Here is a 21,335-nt window from a genome sequence, read left to right as displayed (position 1 = left end):
TGCTGACTCTTACAATTTCTGAGCCTCAGTTTCCTCCTCTATAAAATTGGGGTAATAATTCCTGCACTGCCTGCCATGCAGGATTGCTTTAAGGATAAAATGATATTGTATCTGATCATATGTGAAAGAACACTATAGGTAAAAGTATAGCAGTATCTATACATAGGGGTATTATCATTATTATTATTATTATTATTTTGTGAGTGGTAATAACCCATGTCACTGGAGGGTTGGGCAAGGGATGTCTTAAAGTGATGGCCAGGTGATCTCTCCACTACTTCCCATACATCATCCTATTGACTAATAACCAGAATTTCTTCTGGGGTTCTGTCTCATCCTGGGGCCAACTAATCAAGGAAGATATACCAATACCTCAATATCCCTCTCCATCTTCAGTTCTCCTCAGGTGACTCTGGCTTCCTGGGGCAGTCCTTATTATGTCCATGGGAAGAATTTGTTCTCCTTTCTTCAACCTCTATGCTCAGCCTGGGTTTGGGATTCATTCCAAAAATCTCTGTTCCTAGATTGGCCAATAACACAGTATCACTACCAGGGTTGCAGCTTCTCTTGAATTTAGTGAGAATGCCACCAGGGATGCTGAGGATCAGGTATGTCTGCACACAGAGTTAGTCAAGTTTGGGGAACTCTTTGATATGTGGCAGAGATGGGATATGGGAAATGGAAGCTTATGACTTGTTTTGCAGTGTCCAGAACTATTTTCTGAGGTATCTGGACTTGTTGGGGTTTTTATATTGACGCACCTAGAACAGTTTTTTTTAAACAACCTAGAATCTCCTTTGACTAATTTATTGTCACCCATACCCCCAAAAAGCTGTTTCTCTCAGATTTCTGTGTTCTGTGACCTAGATCCAGGGAAAATAGACTGAGAACAAAAAAAGGGACTAAAAAAAGAGTGTTAAATAGGCTACAGGTTCCCTTTTTCTGCTGCTGGTTCTAAGAAGTCCATATCTGTTTCTAATTACAGTGTTGAAGAGCCATGGATGACCATGACCAGTGTCACCGCCCTGCTAGATGCAAGCATCCAGGCTTCAGGCAACATCACTAAGATAAGGTAAGGGAGCTGGGAAGACACCTGGGGATCCATAGTTTCTAAAATTAGACCCCTGCATGTACACAGGGCTAAAGCTTATTCCTATTAGCTTCAGGAATGGTTCTGTGAATTACAGGGCCTTAGAGATGGTGCAGTGGAAAGAATGCTGGATCTGGAGCCAGAGAATCTGGGTTCATTGATTATGGACAATTAGTGGATAGACAGTGAATAGAGAGCCAGGCCTGGAGTCAGGAAGACTCATCTTCATGAGTTCAAATCCAGCCTCAGACACTTGCTAGCTGTGTGACCCTGAGCAACTCACTTAACCCTATTTGCCTCAGTTTCCTTATCTGTAGAATAAACTGGAGAAGGAAATGGCAAACCACTCCAGTGTCTTTTTCAAGAAAACCCCAAATAGGGGCAGCAAGGTGGCGCAGTATATAGAGCACCGGCCCTGAAGTCAGGAGGACCTGAGTTCAAATCCGACCTCAGACCAAACACTTGACACATACTAGCTGTGTGACCTTGGGCAAGTCACTTAACCCCAATTGCCTCACTAAAAAAAAAAAAAGAAAAGAAAAGAAAACCCCAAATGCAGTCACAAAAGAGTCAGGCTGAAATGACTTAACAATAACTTCCCTTGGACAAGTCTTTGTTTCCTCATTTGTAAAATGAAGGGATTAGACTCGAGAATTACCAAGGCCCTTTCTGTCTCTGATTCCAGTTCTCCCCTTTAGGGGACAGGGAATAACTGGGGACAGAGAGAGCACTGGGAATTATAGATGATCCAGAACAACTCTTTACCCTCTTGCTCACACTGTTATCAAAGAAGAAAATAAACTGATTTGCAATTGAATTTGAAATTTTTAAATTTGAAAATTTTTTATTTGAATTTCTGATCACTAGAGGTAGAGGGTGGGCAGGGAATTCTAGTGAAAAGAGCATTGGACTTGAAGTCAGGACACCTGGAACTGAGATCCAGCTTTGCAATTTACTGGCTTTGGGACTTTGGGTAAGTCACTTCTCCCTGAGCTTGAATATCTGGAAAATCTCTTACAGCTCTAATATTCCATGATTCTGGGAAGTCAAGGTCCATACACTGAAAGAAAAAAAAATGATTTCTGGGGCTACTTAGGGGCAGCTTTAGAGGTCATCTAATCCTTGATATATTCTTACAAACACCATGACATAATATATAGATTACTCAGAAAGATCTGAATTTGAATAGTGACTCAGACACTTAACAGCTGTGTGATCCTGGACAAGTCCCTTAACCTCTCTGGGCCTCAGTTCCTCATCTGTAAAATAAGAAGAGTTAGATTTCATGACCTCTGAGGTCCCTTCAAACATAAAATCTATGTTCTGGAGTTGTAAACTGATCCAGCCAGTCTGGAGAGCAATTTGGAACTATGGCCAAAGGCCTTTAAAACTGTGCATACCCTTTGACCCAGCAATACCACTTCTAGGGCTGTATCCCAAAGAGATCATAAAAACAGGAAAAGGACCCACATGTACAAAAATATTTATAGCAGCTCTTTCTGTGGTGGCAAAGAATTGGAAGTTGAGGGGATGCCCATCAATTGGGGAATGGCTGAACAAGGTGTGGTACATGAATATGATGGAATATTATTGTGCTATAAGAAATAATGAGCAGGCAGACTTCAGAAAAACCTGAAAAGACTTGTATGGACTGATGCTGAATGAAGTGAGCAGAACCAGGAGAACACTGCACATAGTAACAGCCGTGTTGTGCTATGACTGACTTTGATAGACTTACCTCTTCTCAGCAAAGCAAGGATCTAAGACAACTCCAAAAGACTCACGATGGAAAATGCTTTTCACATCCAGAGAAAGAACTATGGAGTCTGAATGCAGATGAAAACATACTATTTGCTCTCCTTTTCTTCTGTTGTTTTGTTTTGTTTCCCCTTTCTTGTGGTTCCTCCCATTAATTCTAATTCTTTTTTACATCATGACTAATGTGAAAATATGCTTAATATGAATATATAAGTAGAGCCTATATCAGATTACACATCATCTTGGGGAGGGGGAGGAGAGGGAGGGGGAGAAAATTTAAAATTCAAAATCTTATGAAAGTAGATGTTGAAAACTAAAAATACATTAATTAATTATTTAAAAAAGAAGAAAAAAGAAAATTATATATTAACATTTAAAAAATCTGTGTTCCTATGATAATATAACTGTAAAGTCCAGGCCCTTAAGCATACCCTTCTTCCTTCTCCTAGCATCTCCAGACAACAGTCTCTCCTCCATATCGAAGAGGCATTTCCCCAGCAGACAGAGAATCCTGCAGTCGCAATTTTCAGGTAAGTTCCAGTACTCGGGTGGGTCTTCTGTGTCTCCACGTTGTTGTAGACTCTGGCTAGGGCTGGTGGGTAGATGGACCTAGGTCCAAATGTTAAAAAAAATCCTCCAGAGCCCTTTTCTTGATTAATTTCATCCCACAGGACTCAATAAAGTCCTTCTTGCCCCGTGGGATGGAGATTGAGTTAGTTAATCCAATTGGTTAACTCTGATAAGTCAATATTAATTTGATATACCATGGCATTATTAAGTGGCATGTTTCAAAGTAATACAAATACGTCTATGCCCTGGGCAGAGCTGATAGCCGTTTTACCATCAAAATGACTCTCTTGACCCATGAGGTATATACTTTGAGTTCTTTCCCCAGTAGTAGGGATGGGTTACATGAAGCCTTCCACATTCTCTCTTTCCCTACCTAGTAGGCAATCACATGCACTGATGAGGTGGCAGCCTATGGAACAGAATTAAAGTCAAGGAATTCAACTCAACAAACAATTATTTAGTGGCTACTTTGTGCAGAGCTGTAGGCTAGGTTCTGGGGGAAATACAAAGTTTAAATGAGGCACAGTCTCTGTTCTCATAGAGCTTACAGTTTAGTAGATGCCTGTACATAAACACAATAATTATAATACAAGATATTACAAGTGCATTGGAATGGTACAAACAGGGCTCTGTGAGATCTAAAAGAGAAAAGTCCCAAACTAACAGTTTCATTTAACAACACAGGAGGGGTCTCTTACTCAGGAATTCAGATAAACTTTTATTGAAGCTGCTTATATCTTCAGCCTGGTTCACACTCCCATGAAAAGCAGAACTTCTTACTCTTTCTAAATTTATCCCCCTTCCCCCTGCTTTTTTCTTCTCTTTCTCTTTCTTCTTCTCTTCCTCCTTCTCTTCCTTCTCCTTCCCTCCTCTTCTTTCTCCTCCTCTCCCTTATTTTCCTTCTCCTCTTCTTTCTCTTCCTCCTCTTCTTTCTTCTTCTGCTCCTCTGATTTCTCCTCCTCTTCCTTCACCTTTTTCCTCTCCCTCTCCCTCTCCTCCTCTTCCTCTTCCTCCTTCTCCTCTTCCTTCACTTTCTCCTCCTCCTTCTCCTTGTTCTTCTCTTTCTCTTCCTCCTCCTTCTCCTCCTTCTCCTCCAGTTTTTCCTCCTCTTCTTCCTTTTCTTCCTCCTTTTTCCCCTTCTTCTTTCTCCTCTTTTTCTTCTTCCTTCTCTTTCTTTTCTTCCTCTTCCTGCCCCTCTTCTTCTTCCTTCTCTTATCCTTTCTACCGTTCTTCCTACTTAACTAGCTGGAAGTTCAGTGGCAATTCCTGACAAGATCCTATTGCTGATCAGCACAAAAGCTCTGTCCAGCTCTGTTTCCAGTTTGGGCCATTTTGCCCTTTCTTAGGCAGCCTAGTACTCTCCCTCCCCCACTAAACTCCCCCACCCCCAGTCCCAGTGACTCACCACATTGGTAAAGGACTTAGTGTGGACACTTGATTGGCTTTAACCCTACAGCAGCCCAGAACTGCTGATTTCCAGCTGCCCATCAGCTTCAGCCTCCCCAGAGCAGACTTGGACACTTTTGGCCCCCTCTGAATTTCAAAAGAAACTCCAGAAGGATTTTGGTGACCACAATTAAAAGTCCATGTTGGGGAGTTTCCCCTCTAACATTCTATTAGTAAATAATTAACTTGACATGTCCATCTGGAGCTTACTGGCCCCAGCCACCCTGAACTTTATGTAAAAACCCACTAAACCAAGGGGCCTTAACCTTTTTTGTGTCATGGCCCTCTTTGGCAGACTGGTGAAGCCTATGGACCCCTTCTCAGAATCATGTTTTTTAATGCATAAAATGCATAGGATTACAAAAGAAACCAATTACATTGAAATACAATTATTAAAATATTTTTTAAAAGCAAGTTCATGGACCCAAGTTTAAGTATCCTATCACTAAGATAATGCCAGCCAAGCCCATAATGAACCTGAGACTTTCATGAATTCACATATGACCCCTTCCCTTGGAGGTCTTTCTATAAATCACCTCCTCTAGGAAAATGAGTTTCTTAAGGCTGAGAAAAGCTGGCGAGAGGCATAAGCTTATAGACCTCATGCAAAAGAATTAGAAGCTTTTTGAGGGCAGGGACTATCATTTTGCCTTTATATACCCAGCATCTACCATATAGTAGGCATCTTGTGCAATTTAACTGAATCTTCTTTCCCTCAATTTCCTTACAGACTGGCTCAGTGTGACCTAGGAGCTGGTCAGACATTTCCTTGCAGACTGATCCAGTATGACCTAGCAGCCAGCCAGAACCTTGCCATCAGGCGGGTAGTTGAAAAGTACATCAGACTGCAGGAGCTTAGGTGAGTATATCTCTGAGGCTCAGCCTCCATTTATCTCTCTGCCCCTGGGTTGTGTAAAAATCGTGGTGTAGGTGACCAGAAGCCTTGGGACAAACTCCAAACATCCCTCCATGATGTTGTGTCAGAGATTAGAAGTATTGGTTGGGCTCAGGAAGACCTACATGGTCCGTTTCCATATCCCAACATGGATGGGACCACGATAACTGACTACAGAGAAGGCTGAGCTTCCCAAATCTCATTTTGCTTCTGGGGTTTGTTTTGGGTTTTGGGTGTTTTGTTTTGTTTTGGTTTTTTGGGCAGTTGGGGTTAAGTGACTTGCCCAGGGTCACACAGCTAGTTAGTGACAAGTGTTTGGTCAGAGGTCGTATTTGAACTCAGGTCTTCCTGACTTCAGGGCCAGTGCTCTATCCACTGCGCCACCTAGCTGCCCCTGGGTGGTTTTTTTTTTGTTTGTTTGTTTTTTGTTTTTGCATTGGCAGTGACAGAACAAAAATGGCTAACCAAGATTTGATGCAAAAAAACAAAAATGAGGAGCTAGGAAGAGACCACCTAGTTGACCTTGATGAATTCGTTACCTGACCCAGATAAGTTATAGCCTCATGTAGTAAAGTTATTGTCAGTAATATCTGTAAGGTCATAGGAGAGAAAATAGGGTTTTTTTGTTAATTGAAAAAATATTTTTTTTAAAAAGATCATGGTAAATGAGAGAGGTAATGCCTAGGAGAAGGGCATATGTTATCCATTTCCATAAAAGGGAAGAGAACAGAATCTGCAAACTGCATAAGCCTGTGACCTTTAATTTTCATGAAAATTCTCGAATAGATCATTTAGGAGATGGTCAGCGAACATCTATCAAAGGAATCAGTGATCATGAAGAGCCAGCATAGTCTCCTCAGGGAGGGATCATGCCAGGCTAACTTCATTTCCTTTTTTGACAGGGTTACTAAACTAGCAAATTAGGAGAATGCTGTAGGTGTAGCTTACTTAGATTTTGGCTGCTAGGTGGTGTGGTGGATAGAGCACTGGGCTTGGAATCAGAAAGCCTCATCTTTCTGAGTTCATATCTGGCCTCAGGTTCTTACTAGCTGTGTGACCCTGAGCAAGTCACTTTTCTGTTTGCCTCAGTTACCTCATCTGTAAAATGAGCTGGAGAAGGAAATGGCAAATGACTCCAGTATCTTTGCCAAGAAAACCCCAAATGGGGTCACAAAGAGTCAGACACGACTGAAAAAAAAAAACTGAACACTTAGATTTTAGCAAACTATTTGCATACTATCTTGGAGGAAAGACAGAGAAAAGCGGATCAGATGGTAAATGGATTTGGAACCGGTTGAGGAGGCAGACTCACAGTGTAGTTGTTAATGTCAGCATGGCAGGAGGTCTGTAGTGGAGTGCCACAGGGATCTGTGTTTTACCCTTTGTTGTTTAACCTTTTTATCAATGACTTGGATAAAGATCTAGATGGCATGATCCTTTGATTTGCAGATAACACAAAGCTAGGATGGCTAGCTAACACACTGGTTAACAGTCAGAATCCCAAAAGAAGTGCTGATCTAAGCCCATTCAGCGCTACCCAGTGGCTCCCTGCACCTCCAGGATCAAATACAAAATCCTTTGTTTGGCTTTTAAAGCCCTTTTCTACCTTTCCAATCATCATACACTTATTTTCCTCCACTTTCTCTAAAACCTGGTGACACTGACCTCTTTGCAATTTGTTCATTGAACAAGACCACCATTTCCAGATTCCACACATTTTCACTGGCTCTTCCACATGCCTGGAATGCTCTCCTTCCTTATCTCAGCTTCCTATCTTCCCAGGCTTCTTTCAAGTTCCAACTAAAATCCCTGTAGGTCCCAGCCCAAGCCCCACCTGGTCATTGTTTGGGTCCTAATGGCTCAGAGTGGATGCAAATAGCAACTATTTCTGTTTTGGCCAAAAACCCTGAGGGTCTTCCCCTCCCAGATTGATTTTTTTTTTTGAAGAGGCCATTCTCTTGCCTCATTTCTTACTAGCCTTAATCACTTGAATGGGCATTGCCTCAGACAAACTGAAACCTGGGAAAGACCTTAGCTTAAAAAGGCCAAAGTCTCCCACTGCATCCTGGGCCATCTCCAGTCATCCTGATCTGTATCTGGCCACTGGACCCAGATGGCTCAGGAGGAGAAAGTGAGGCTGGTGACTTTGCACAGACCTTCCTCACTTAAATCCAATTCACTTGCATGTCATGGCATCACCTTCCTGACGTCATGGTTTTCTTCAAGAAAGAAGGATGAACAACAATAATTCCCAATTTCTACTCTGTATAGCTCATTTGTATATATTTATTTGTATATTGCCTCCTCCATTACACTGTGAGCTCCTGGAGGGCAGGGACTGTCTTTTGCCTTTCTTTATATGTCAAGCACTTAGCATAGGGCCTGGCACATGGTAGGTAATTAAGATAAGTTTTTATTGACTGCTGACAATCAATAAAACTAGAACGTGAGCTAGAACATTGTGCTAAATTTGGTAAGATGAAGTTCAAGAGGGGTTACAAAAAGATAACCACATATATAAGATGGAAGAGTTATGGACAGTTGTTATGGCAGTTAGACAGTTATGGCAATTGTTCTGAAAAAGATCTGGGGGGAGGCGGTTTCATGAAGTATAAGCTCAATATGAGTTAGCAGTGTGATGTGGCACCCCCAGCACTAATTCAATCTTGGCCTACATTAAGAGAGGGAGAGCTTCTAGAAAGAAGGAAGTGATATTATCATTGTTCTCTGCCCAGGTTGAACCACATACTGTGTTTAGTTTAGTTTGGCTCAGTTTAAGAAGGACATAGGATATTTCTGTGGTGGCCATGAATTGGAAATCGAGGGGATGCCTATCAATTGGGGAATGGTTGAACAAGTTGTGGTACTTGAATGTAATGGAATACTATTGTGCTGTAAGAAATGATGAGCAAAAAAACAACAACAACAACAACAACAACAACAAAAAAGAAAGAAATGATGAGCAGGAGGACTTCAGAAAAACCTGTAAAGACTTGTATGGACTGATGCTGAGCAAAGTGAACAGAATCAGGAGAATATTGTACACAGTAATAGCCACATTGAGTGATGACTGACTTTGATAGACTTAGCTCTTCTCAGCAATGCAAGGATCTAAGACATCTCCAAAAGTCTCATAGTGAAAAATGCTATCCCCATCCAGAGAAGGAACTATGGAGTTTGATTATGGATCAAAGCATACTATTTTCTCTTTTTTTTCTTCTGTTTTGTTTTGTTTCCTCTTTCTTGTGGTTCCTCCTATTGGTTCTAATTCTTCCTTACAACATGACTAATGTGAAAATATGTTTAACAGGAATGTACACATAGAGCCTATATCAGATTGTACACCGTCTTGGGAAGGGAGGCGGAAAGAGAATGGGAGAAAAATTTAAAACTCAAAAGCTTATGGAAGTGATTGTTGAAAACTAAAAATAAATTAATTAATAAAAAAATTAAGTCATAAAAAAGAAGGACATAAGATGGTAAAGGGTCTTGAGTCCATGTTATATAAGAATTGATTGATGGAGCTGGGGGTGTTTAGTGTTTAGCCTGGAGAAGAGAAAGCTCAAGGGGGACAATTTAAGTATTTAAAGGACCGTCATATGGAAGAGGTATTAGATTTATTCTTTTAGAGCTCAACGAATTAAAACCAGGAGCAAGAGGAGAAAGTTCCAAAGAGAAAAATGTAGGTTTGATGTCAGGAAAAGCTTTCTAGTAATTAGCACTGTCCACAAAGGGAAATGTCCTGCTTCTACGGGTAGTCCTTTCCCCCACACAAGCCCTAGATGACCACCTGCTGGATATGTAGGAATTTATATATATATAGTTAAGAATTTCTCTTGGATATGAGTTGACTAGACAGCTGCCAAGGTTCTTTTCAGCTGTGTGATTTGGAAGGCAACTCTCAACAGACTTGGACGTGAGCACATTTTGTCAACAAAGGCTATGGTAGTATGGTGGAAAGAGCAATAGATTTGGCCCAAGAGAGCTGGGTTCTTGTCCTGACTTTGCCCCCTGGCTCTGTGACTTTGAGCAAGGCTAATCCACTCTTTAGACCTCAGTTTCCCCATTTTTCAAATGGAAAGACTTACTCCTGCCCCTCCTAATTTCCAGAGGATACTGTGAAGATGGAATGAAATCAGGGATTTGAAAGCAAATACTCATAGTTGGGTGATAGGATGATGATAACGGTAACAATAGCTCACATTTGTTGTTAAGTTTCACAAAGATGTCGCAGCTTTGCTAAGACTTCAGGTGGCAGCGGATTCCTCAGCACATACCCTAGTCTTGGGTCTCCAACTGACTCACTGTGTAACCTCTGAGATTATTTCTCTGTACCTTGGTCCTACATCCACTAAAACAAGGGTTTGTATGAGATGACCTCCCACGTCATTTCTAGCTCTGATGCTTTCTGAACAATTTATTTTCTCCCATAGCTGGTCCCAGGTTCACTTGTGTGATGCCAGCACCCAGCTACTCAAGACTCTGCTTCTGTCTCTCCTTGAATTGAAGAAACTCAGGTAAGACATGGAGCCTTTTTTAAATGATGTCCCACACACAGCTTGGCTCACTGCCTCAGCCATATCCTGTTATTCCCAAACACTTGGACTGAAAGTCATTTGGTCCGCGTCCTGCTTCTTAGATAATCTATAGATGAATGATCCTAGAAAGATGGGGGAGGAAAGTTGGGAAGGGACAGTCCGTTCAGAGTCTGCCCCGTTCCTGATGACCCATCCCGTCTCTACCCCTCCCCTAACCCCTTCCCCCAAGCGCCTGTGCTTGAGAACACTGAACCAAAGGTTGCTGTCCTTATTTCTTTGCCAGGCTGACAGCTATCGTGGTGAGCCCAGAGGGGGTGCGCCAGGTAGCATCTGGGCTGAGTCATTGCAATACTGTGGAAGAGCTAGAGTAAGTTGTGCTGATGGGTCATGCCAAAGGTATGGTTGGTATGCAGTTCCTGAGGAGGGAGTATTTGAAAACATGGTCAGTGGAACCTTCCTAGGCTCAATTAAAAGTACTTAAAAATCACCCCAGAGCTTGGCACTGTGTCCTTCCTTGGCCCAGTTTATGGAAGTGGTAGAGTAAAAAAGTTCAGGTGCCTGGAGATCAGAATACCTGAGTGCTGTCTCTGCCATTGATCTACTTTGTGATCTTTAGCAAGTGACTTTACCTTTCTGAGCCTCAGTTTCTTCATCTGTAGAATAGGGATGATAATAACTTCCCAGCCTGCCTCATAGGAGTGTTGTAAAACATTCTATAAGAAAATGTCTATGAAAGCTGTGTGACCTTGTTAGACAAGTGTCTTCCCTCACTGGACCTCCATCCCCCACCCCCTTTTTTTGAGGCAATCAGGGTTAAGTAACTTGCCCAGGGTCACACAGCTACTAAATGTCTGAGGCCAAATTTGAACTCAGGTCCTCCTGACACTAGGGCTGGTGCTCTATCCACTGTACCACCTCACTGTTTCTATTTCCCCATTTTTCAAAAGAGAACATTCATCCCATGCCCCTCCTTACTTCCACATGTTTTATATGTCAGCCTCCCATTTCTGGCTCCACTCTCCATAGCTCTTAGCCAGGAGTTCCTTTGGAGAGCTGTAGCTCCTGGAGCTGATGCAGGCCAACTGTATTTGCTAGGTTCTGACCATGTGTGGCCTTCCACCCTCCCCTCTTCCTTGCCCCTATCCCAGATCTTCTGGGATCTAAGTCTGCCTTCCCACTGTATTCTACTATAGGAGATTCCAGAGTAGAAAGGTACCAGGCCTATAGTCCCCTTGTTTGCTCAGTCATAGTGTCCTTCCCATCTTCAGATACTACTAGGACTGCCTATGGACCCTTTGCCCTAGCAATCAGCAGCATTCCCTTCATCTGGGGCCCAGAGAGGTGGACTGGTCCTAGGACAGAGATGTGGACTGGTCCTAGGAGGAGGCCAAGGGTTCTGGTTCCAGAGCTAGAGATCTTATCCAGGAGAGAACCCAGAGATGTCCTCAGGGGACCCAGAGTAGGGGAGGAAGGGCAAGGATATGACCACCCCTGCCCTGTTCTTGGCTCTTTCCAGTCTATCCAAGAATGAGTTCGGTGTGGAAAGCACCAGGGTGCTAATGGGAGCTCTGGAAGGGAAGTGCCAACTTAGGAGTCTGAAGTAAGTAGATTGGCCGGTCTAAGGGGGTGGGAGTAAAGGTAGGAGAGAGTGGGGGAGGGTGAAAAGGCTGCCCGCTGTCTCACTTAAACAACAATTGGGCTGTTATATAATATTCCTAGGTGGACCGAGCCCCTGGTCGTCCTGTCCTTTCCTTGGTGTGCTGTGCCCTGAAATTTCAGTACAAGTGTTCCCTTAGCAAGAACAGCTCTTACAATTTGCCTCTGTTCTAAAGTTTGGAATTGCAAGACTCTCAGCTAAAACACATTTCTAAAAGGACAAAATCCTTTCCAGAACAGACCTTGGTTGTAAACTGTCATCTCAGTACATTTCCTTAAGGTATTCAATCTGAGTTGTCTTGGGTTCCTCTTCCTATAGCCTCAGTTCCCTGCAACTGGATGTCCTGGTATTGAATGAACTAGCCCAGAGACTTCGGGGAATGTCCCTCCTACAAAGACTTGAGTGAGTTCTTCCTGTGTTTATTAGACCCCAGGAATTTCAGTGGGGCCACCTCCACCCCACTAACTCCATAGTCTTTAGTGACCAGAGGTAGCCATGTACAGCAAGCAGAAGGAGGAATCGATCTGAAGTCAGAGGATCCAGATTTGACTTCTGGATCTGCTACTTAGCACCTGTGAGACCTTAAACAAGTCGCTTCACTTCTCGATGCCTCAGTTTCCTCATTGTAAAATGAGGGAGTTTTACTAGATCCCAAGGTTCCTTCAAGCTCTAAATCCCCAGATGCCCTTAATTTGCCCTCTACTCCTGGCTATGGTCTCCAGGAACTGATGCAATGGGAAGAATCAGAGTATAGAGTCAGGTTATTTCAGCAGGCATTTGGGAAGTGATCTAGTAAGCCACAGGGTTGTCTCTGTGAGACAACAGAGAACGGAGGTTGTCAGGTTCCATCTCCATCCCACCTTTAGTGATGTGACTTTCAAGGACTTCTTCCCTTCCCCAGTGTCATCTGTCCCTTAATGCCCAAAGCTCCATCCACTGGCTTGACATCATGAAAACTTATAATGCCCACCTCATCTACCCTTGTCAGGAAGTTTGCTATACTCTCAAACTCCTACCCTACCCCCAGTCTTCTCATCTGGACTTCACCACCCAAGTTTAAGCCCAAGATTAATGGCCACTGGGGATGTTTCCCACATCTCTCCACAGCTTGAGCAACAGTGGCCTCAGCAGCATCGGTTGCTCCCACCTGTCAGCTTGCCTCAGGAATGCTACCAACTTAGAAGATCTGAAGTAAGTCTATCTGCCCCTTTCTCCAGCCTCTCAGACTCAGAAGTGCCAGGTGTGGGACAGAGGCCAGTCATTTCTCTGATTTCTGTCCCCTCTCATGGCCTCCCACATCCTTTCATTTGTACAGTTGGGATCCAAGGAGTGCTGGGCACCACAGAGATCTTTATAGAATGTATGGAAAATTTGATCTCCTAAAGAGAAGGCATAAGGGAATGGGGCACAAAGGGCAACAGAGGAATTTAGTTTCCACATTGGGGAATATGGGAACTCGTGGAGTGTCTGTGACTGAAGAATCACCACCAATAAAATCCAAAGATGACAATAATGATATTGCCCCAGTTTCGATCCTTATCATTCCCCCCTAGATGATCACAACAGCCTGCCAAGTGGTCTCCCTGCCTGATCTCTCACCACTCTGGTCCATCCTACACATGGCTACAAAAGTCATTTTCCTTATATGCAGATCTGACTATGTGATTCTGTTACTCAGCCAACTCTCATGGTTACCTATTGACTCTAGGGTCAAATAGAAACTCTTTTCAACTTTTAAAACTTTTTAACTTTCAAAGCCTTCACAATCTGTCCCCAAACAATCTTTCCAGCTTCGATAGACACTATTCTCCCTTCAGCACTCCTCAAACCAGACAAGTTCTCTCTTTCCTCAAACAGAGCAGTCTATCTCCCATCTCTGTGCTTTTGCATTGGCTGTCTACACAGCTCAAAGGAATGCCTCCTTACCTCCAACTCAGAGAGTTCCTCTTTTCCTATAGGACAAGCCTCACCTTCTACATGAAGCCTTTCCCAGTCCTCCCAATTGCTAGTGCCTTTCTTTCCAAACTACCTTGTTTTTAACTGTTATATGTATGTATGCACATACGTATGTGCATGTATATATGTGTGTATATATATATTTGCAGTCACTTTGTATTTATGATATGTATGTGTACATATATGCAAAGAACCTGCATTCTACATGTATATATACATACATACATATATGTATATGTGCATATATACACACATATAGATCGATGCAGAATATAAGTTCCTTACATATAGGGATTGTTCCATTCTTTGCATGAGTATCCACAGCACCTAGCACAATGCCTAATATATTGCAGATGCTTAATAAATACTTATTGATTGACTGGTCCACATGCATACATGATGCTGTCATGCCCCATGAGTAGTACAGGTATATAATGTAGAGGAAAAGAAGAGTTTTGGACTTGGGGTCAGAGTGAACATGGGTTCAAGTCTCACCTCCCACACTTGCTTATATGCAGAGTCTTAGTTTCCTCAATTGTAAAATGGAGATAATACCTGTAGCTACCACAGCTGGGTTCAAGTCCCACCCCTGGCACATCTTGGCAGGGAAACCCTGGATAAGTCACCTCTCAGTGCTCTTTGCAACTCTTTAAGTTGCAGAAAAGGTGCCAATCTGTTGTAGTAGAGGGTTTTTTTTTTTTATCTGAGATAAAATGAGACAATAATAATGAAGCATGTACCACTGTGCCTGGCAATAGGCACTTAATAAATGCTCCTTCTTTCCTTGCTTCCTTCCTTCCTGCCTTCCTTTCTGCCTGGAAATGCCCTATATTAATATAACACCACAGGTCTAGTACCTATTCCTGTGTGGAACCCTTGAAGCATTTATATAAACGTCCATTTTGCTGTTACTCAGGATGTACTTTCAGCAGTGGCTTGTACTGAATCATCCTCACTGCCTTTCCCCGGTCCCCTGGTGACCAACAGCACACATCTGCTGGATAGAATTATTAGCATCATAGACCTAAAGCTCCATGAATGTCCTTGCCTGAGAAATACTGTGTTTTGTCTCCAAGCTTGAGCCGCAACAAGATTGAAGATGCTGGGGTGCAGCATTTATCACCCATCCTGCCCACATTGCTGCAGCTCAGAAAGATTGAGTGAGTAACTTGGAGACCCGCAGGGCAATATTGACATTTCAACTTTGAACCACAGCCCCCCAAATCAGGACTGTGCTATAGCTCATGAGGAGATGAACATCTCCCCAGGGTGTTGTGGGAAGAGAGGATAGGAGAGGTATCCAATCTCATAGAGCAGTTACATGGCCTTGGAGTCTCAGCCTGACTCTAAAAACCTCTGCCTCCCCTTCACATCCATGAGATCCCCTTCTGGTGGCAAAATGGGATTCATATGCAGTGTCCAAGACCAGAAATCAAAGGGCTTATTATAGAGGAATTGGAGAGCAAGGACCAGGCAGAAGCTGGTGACTTCTCTGGGTTCATAAGATCATAGCTTTAGAGTTGGAAGGGACCTTAGAGGTCATCATAGCCCACCCCCTTCATTTTACAAATGAGTAAATAGGCCAAGTGATTTACCCAAAGTCACATAGGTAGTAAGTGGTAGAACTGGGATTTGAACTCAGGTCCTCTGACTCCCATTCTAGTGTTCTTTCTCCTTTATTATACTGGCCCTTACCCAGAACTCAGGCAGACTGACTCACGGCAGGAGAGCCCTGTTGAGATCTGAACCAGGACACAGGGTGTGGATTATAGATGAGAGATAACACCCCTGGTTTAGGTGCAGGAATTCAAGACTGAAATCTGTCTAAGGAGCTGGGAGAATTTTGGGGGATGGGAGTAGGGTGGTCACTGGCTAAAATGGACATCTCTAAGGGTCCTGGGTTGTGTGTTTAGAATGACCTGGAGGAAAGTTCCTGGGGTTGGAGGAGAAAGTAACCTTATACCTTATGGTCCAACTTCTTGTACGTGGAAGAAAAGCATAGGAGAGGGTATCCCTCTATGCACTGGGGAGAGATGGAATGATGGGGGAGAGTAGAACAAGAAATGACTTCTGTTTCCTGAGTCCTCTTTTCTCCAAATTATGCAATATAACTTCATATATGTGACATAGCTTCTTTCTGGGGGGTGGGGTGGGGACATTTTAGCCTCTCATGGAACGGCATCAGCCCAACAGGAGGCCAGAAGCTAGCTGAGGCACTGACGCTCTGTGTCCAGGTGGAGGAGTTACAGTGAGTTTTGGTCCCTGGAAAACAGAGAATGGGGAGATTATTTCCTTTACCCACATCCTCAGCCCCGTCTGCCCCTTCTCCCATCCCTCTTGATTTTTGTGATCCAGGCTCCTTACAATGGGGCTAAAATGGCCAGAGTGTCTGTGTAACCTAGGGTTACTTCTACTCTCTCAGCTTGGGGGCCAACACAATGGGGGACCTGATGGCCATAAGGCTTGCCCAGAACCTGCCACAAAATCTGAAAGTCTTGTAGTGAGTATCTCTGCTGGGGGAGAGGCGAGGGGAATGGTGGCATGACATTTGGGGGTGGAGAGGAAGGGAAACCCTCCGACTTTGGGGAAGGTGGTGCAGAGGATAGTGTGTGGGACGAGGAGGAGGCAGGGAGTGCTGCTGGCCGAGAGAGACTGGTCAGCAGGTCTAGGCTTCAGTGGAAGTGTGAGGTAGATGATTTTAGTTAATTGTGGGCACCTCTACCCTCTGGCCTGAGTGGGGCACAGCAGTGAGAGATCCTGGGGCCCAAGAGTGGGGCTTAGTGGGAGGAGAGGGACCTGAGAGGCATGGCCAAAGGTCTGTCTGTAGAAATTCCACAAGGGGTTGATCTTGTCTGAGAGATACCATCTGTAGGTGAATGTCCAGGCTGATGGACAGCTGGAAGTGGAAAAGCCTATGAGCTTTCCTCCATCCACTTGGAATTCTCTATACCCACAGCTGCCCCGGTGGGGTGGCTGTTACACTTTGTTTCCTCTATCTTCACAGCCTTTGTTCCAACCAGATTGGCACCGAGGGAACACTGAGCCTGGGCCAGGCCCTTGCCAGATGCCAGTCGATAGAAGAGGTCAGGTAAAAGTAGAGGGGATGGAGAGGTAAGGGAAGGAGGGAGAGAGAGGATAAGGGCTGAGGAACAGCCAGGGAAGCCTCTCATTGACTCTTCTCATCTGCCTGGCAGCTTGGAAGAGAACATCTTTGCTGAAGGGATTCTGCCTCTCTCAAAGGGACTCCTGAAGCTCAGAAAGATTAAGTAAATCCCCTTGCTTTGTTCTCCTAGATAGAAAGGCTGTGTTCCTTCTTATTCCCCCGGAGGCCTAGACCTGCCTTGTATGGGGTGTAAGTCCAGGGCCTCTTCTTCTCTCATTCTGGTCATTCATGGCCTAAGGACCATGACCCCCATGCACTGCCTAGCTCACAGGCCCTCAGGGACCTGCCTTGGACCGTACCTAATCACAGTCTTCCTTACCCTAGTGCACACCAACTCTGACTCCCAACAGCTAGGGTGGGTAGGCAGTGCCTAGGGGAGCTTGGTGGGGTCTCCTTGTTCAGGGTTCCCCTGGCCAAATTCCCCTTTCCTCTCCCAGCCTCACATCCTGCAAGATTAACGACCAGATGACCAAACCTCTTGCCAGCAGCTTGGTTCTCTGCCATGACCTTGAGGAGATCCTGTGAGTACAAAAAGCCCAGAACTGGAAAGCAGGAGGATCTTGTCCCTGATGGCATCTTGGTCAGATCACTTTGTCTCTGAGCCTTAGTTTTCTCACCTGTACAATGAGGCTAATAAACCCCACCCTGCTTCCCTAGTGCAGATGTTGTAACAATGCATTGAGAGCATTGATGCAGAGGGGCTCTGCAAATTCCTATACCATAGGAGCGATTATTATGTTGTTAGTGTAAGCCTGGAGGAGCAGAGCAGGGAGGCAGGGATCCCCCAAACATCAGATTCATGGGTCTGGAACACCGCCCTTCCCCCACCTTTCTCTCTCTCCAATCCAAATCTATTCTCCTGCCATCCTAGGACATTCCCTTCCCCCATCAACACTTGCTCCCCTCCTCTTCCCCTTCCTCCTAATATTTGAGGCTCTTCACAGGTTGGCCTGGAATTCCCTTGGGAACGAAGGGGCCACTGAACTAGCCCGTGTTCTGCCTCAGATGAACCAGTTGAAGAAATTGGAGTGAGTATGGGGATGCTGTAAAGGACTGAGAAAAAGGAAGCAGGGTCCAATTCACCAGAGAGGGACAGGGAAGGATTAATGAAAGAGCAGGGGCCCTGGGATTAGGCTGGAATGAAGGCTCTTCAGGTTCATTTCCTTGCCTCTAAACTAAGATCATCTCCCAGGTCCAAGGTGCCAGCACCCTCCCTAAGTCACTCTCCCATGGCCTCTCTGCCCTGGCACTCCTAGTAGAATCCCCTGCTTCTGGGAGGGTCTGCTTCCTAGAGGAGGCACCCACCAAGGAGAAGAGCCTTCTCTTTCCAAGCTGGGCCCAAGTCTAGGATGGAGGGAGGGAATGATAACCATATTCTCCTGCCCCTGCCCCTGCCTCTGCCCTCACCCCATCATCTTTATTTCTTTCTTCTCTGATCCTTTGGAAAGTTTGGAAGGCAATCAGATCGGTTCCCTGGGAGCACAGCTGCTGGCAAAGGGGTTAGCCAAGGGTCCTGGAATTCAAGTCATATGGTAAACATGGGTTCAAGCTTCCTGGCTCCTCCCCCTTCTTCCCAGGGCAGGGTGTGAGGAAGGGCTATTGAGTTTGGAGATGACTCTAAACTGTCTGTACAACTCTTACAAACAGAAGGGAGTTCCTATGGGAAAAGACAGGGACTCAGCTAAATAAGAAGGAAAAGCTAGGCGTCAGAGAAAAATTATGTGGTCCTAGAGAAGGAAAAAGTGAGGCAGAAGGGATAAGCTGGGAGGCTGCACTGAAAGAGCAGTGCAACCCGTATTTCCAGCATCTAGGAGAAACCAGATTTAAAGTACCCAGGTTTGGAATTATAGGCCCTGGGTTCTGGTTCTGCCACTTACTAGCTGTGTGACCAAGTCCCTTCTAACCTCTCTGGGCCACAAAATGAGGGAGTTGGATTAAATGGCCCCTGAGTTCCTCCCCAGACTGAGTCTATGATCCTATGGCCCTCTGATCTCTGGGGGATGCCAGCGTAGAAGTCAGTGGCCTCTGATTCCTTCCCCATCCATCTCCTCAGCAGCCTGTGGAAGAATCCAGTCCCCAAGGACACAGCCCAGTTGCTCCAGAGCCAGGATCCCAGACTGAACTTCTCCTAACCGACCCCAGTGGAGCCCCAGGACTCCTCCCTTAGGTTCACCAGATCCACGCAAGATGGATGTATGCCCCCTTTGCAGAGTGGGGGTCCAACCAGATGCAGATTCAAGGAGAGGATTCTCCTCGTCCTGGAATGTCCCTGCTGTGGGGTCAGTGGGATGCAAGCTGCCAGGCAGGCCCCTCCTCTCCTGCACCATCCCTCGAGGAAGGTATCTGCTTTGGACTGGACAAGGCAGGGCAGGCACATTGCCTGTCAGTGTGAAATCAGTTTGCTCATCTGTAAAAGTGGAGCTGGATGATCTGTAAAGGTCCCTTCCAGCTCCAACATTTTACGGTCCTGGGAGTCTAAAGCGATACCATGGAAAGTGAGCATTGGCTCTGGAGTCAGAGGGTCTGGGCTTAGATCTAGCCTCTGATGCTTACTCTCTCTATGACTTTATGCAAGTCCCTGGATTCCCCTGGGCCTCACGTTTCCTTTTCTGTTAAATGATGAGGTCGAACCTCGAATACATTTATGCTCCTATCTATGTGTGTTTGCAATGGAGGAAGTGCTACATAGAGTAGTGGAGTTTAATCTGTTGTGTAACAAGGAATATAAAATATGGTGTGATGCAGGGACAGAGGCATAACCAGCTTCCAATTGGCATCAGTCTGATCTGGGTCCTGTTTTCATTATTTCTTTTTTAATTAAGCATGTATATACCACATTCCCAGGATGACTGAACTGGAGAAACGCTCTATCCTTTGGAGGTCTCACCCAGCCTCCCCACTAGACCTTTAGGTTGGGCTGGGGGGGAAGGTGGGACGGCACCCATCCAAGCAGCTGGTGCACTGGCCACTGAGTCAGGACTCCTGGATTCTAGTCCCAGCTGTCTCATGGATTTATATGCGTGACTTCGGGCAAGTCATTTCCTCCACCGTACTGCTTATAATGTCCATCTGGCATCGAGGATTGGTTTCTCCCTTCTATCTCTGAAATTCTGTTATTCAATGGTATAAAGTTTTGAGTCTAGGTTTCCTCCCAGGGTCCTCAAGGCTTCCCTTCCCCCTTCATTCAACTACTGAGCAACTGTTGAATACCTTGTTTGCACATAATTTTTGCTTGTTGTCTCCTCGGGAGGCTGTAAGCTTCTTGAGGATTGGCATTGTTTTTGCCTTTCTCTGTATAGGAGTGGGCAGAGCAATGTGGGGTGTGAAGATGCACTGAAAACCCTCCGGGCATGTGGATCTGAAAGGAGGGGTCCTGGGTTCAAGTCCCACTTCTTTTATTTATTTTGTGACCTTGGATATGTATCATACCTTCTCTGAACTTGGACTTCCACATCTGCAAAATAAAGATTATACTACTTGAACTAACTTGCTAAAATGATAGAAGCACTGAGGCTAGAGTCAGAGACCAAGAGTTATTTAACCTCTGTGAGCTTCAACTTCCTCATCTATAAAAGGAAGCAGTTGAACAGGGTGATCTCAAAGGTCTCCTCCGGCTCCAGATCTCTGATTCTATGTGCCTACCTCAAAATGTGTTTATAAATATTAAAGCGTAATGAGAAGTCTAGGTTGTGGTGGTTGTCCTTTGGGAGATAAGATACACAGAACCGCAGCTGAAAAATACAAGGCAATATGTGGAGAGTACTACATTGTGAGGCAGGAATTCAGAGAGGGCAAGTTCATTAAGGGCTGATGTAGCCAAGGGAAGCTTCCAGAAGGGTGACATCCCAAAGGGCAGAGACTGTTAGGTTATCTCTTGGTGTCCTAGATGCCAAACTTCTCCCAGTAACAAAGACCCATCTTTTGAGTACCAACACCCTGCTGGATTTGTTGAATAGAACACTACTGCCTTTGAAGACTTAAACATAATGCTTACGACAGAGAGGCAACACAAATCAATGTCATAAAAGAAGTGTAGGATTGAAAAAGATAGACCAGTCATGTGGTAAGATAAAGGATAATTGACAGCACATATGGTATAATGGCATTCCTTGAGACACATAGGGAAGTCAAGGAAAGCCCCCAGTACCCTGAGTGGGTCCCAGTGGCAAATTTATGGAAGCCCATAGACAAAGAGTTGCACAGAATGGGCTGCAATGTGCATCATCAGAGGAAACATCCTGATCGATGAGATCCCAGATCCA

The 21,335-nt window shown here is 44.7% G+C and overlaps 1 protein-coding gene across 8 annotated transcripts in view; it reads left to right on the top strand.

Moving 5' to 3' along the window:
- Positions 1-20,758, top strand: part of NLRC5 (NLR family CARD domain containing 5) — a 100,354-nt gene extending 79,596 nt beyond the window's left edge. For 6 of the 8 annotated variants that reach the window (XM_027869471.1, XM_027869473.1, XM_027869474.1 and 3 more), the window contains 18 exons: positions 525-608; positions 986-1,072; positions 3,298-3,378; positions 5,595-5,723; positions 10,193-10,276; positions 10,581-10,664; positions 11,814-11,897; positions 12,273-12,356; positions 13,062-13,145; positions 14,987-15,070; positions 16,075-16,158; positions 16,333-16,410; positions 16,915-16,998; positions 17,105-17,176; positions 17,511-17,594; positions 18,018-18,101; positions 18,522-18,605; positions 19,127-20,758. In XM_027869471.1, coding sequence (XP_027725272.1) covers positions 525-608; positions 986-1,072; positions 3,298-3,378; positions 5,595-5,723; positions 10,193-10,276; positions 10,581-10,664; positions 11,814-11,897; positions 12,273-12,356; positions 13,062-13,145; positions 14,987-15,070; positions 16,075-16,158; positions 16,333-16,410; positions 16,915-16,998; positions 17,105-17,176; positions 17,511-17,594; positions 18,018-18,101; positions 18,522-18,605; positions 19,127-19,205 — 1,534 coding nt within the window. In that variant the 3' untranslated portion in view covers positions 19,206-20,758. The remainder of the gene's footprint in view (positions 1-524; positions 609-985; positions 1,073-3,297; positions 3,379-5,594; positions 5,724-10,192; positions 10,277-10,580; positions 10,665-11,813; positions 11,898-12,272; positions 12,357-13,061; positions 13,146-14,986; positions 15,071-16,074; positions 16,159-16,332; positions 16,411-16,914; positions 16,999-17,104; positions 17,177-17,510; positions 17,595-18,017; positions 18,102-18,521; positions 18,606-19,126) is intronic. The other 2 variants (XM_027869470.1, XM_027869472.1) reach the window with 2 other exon arrangements.
- The last annotated feature ends 577 nt before the right edge of the window (positions 20,759-21,335 follow it).

This window comes from Vombatus ursinus, unplaced genomic scaffold (assembly GCF_900497805.2).
Source record: "Vombatus ursinus unplaced genomic scaffold, bare-nosed wombat genome assembly UNPS02014793.1, whole genome shotgun sequence".
Lineage (NCBI taxonomy): Eukaryota > Metazoa > Chordata > Mammalia > Diprotodontia > Vombatidae > Vombatus > Vombatus ursinus.
This window is presented reverse-complemented; position numbering and strand designations above follow the sequence as displayed.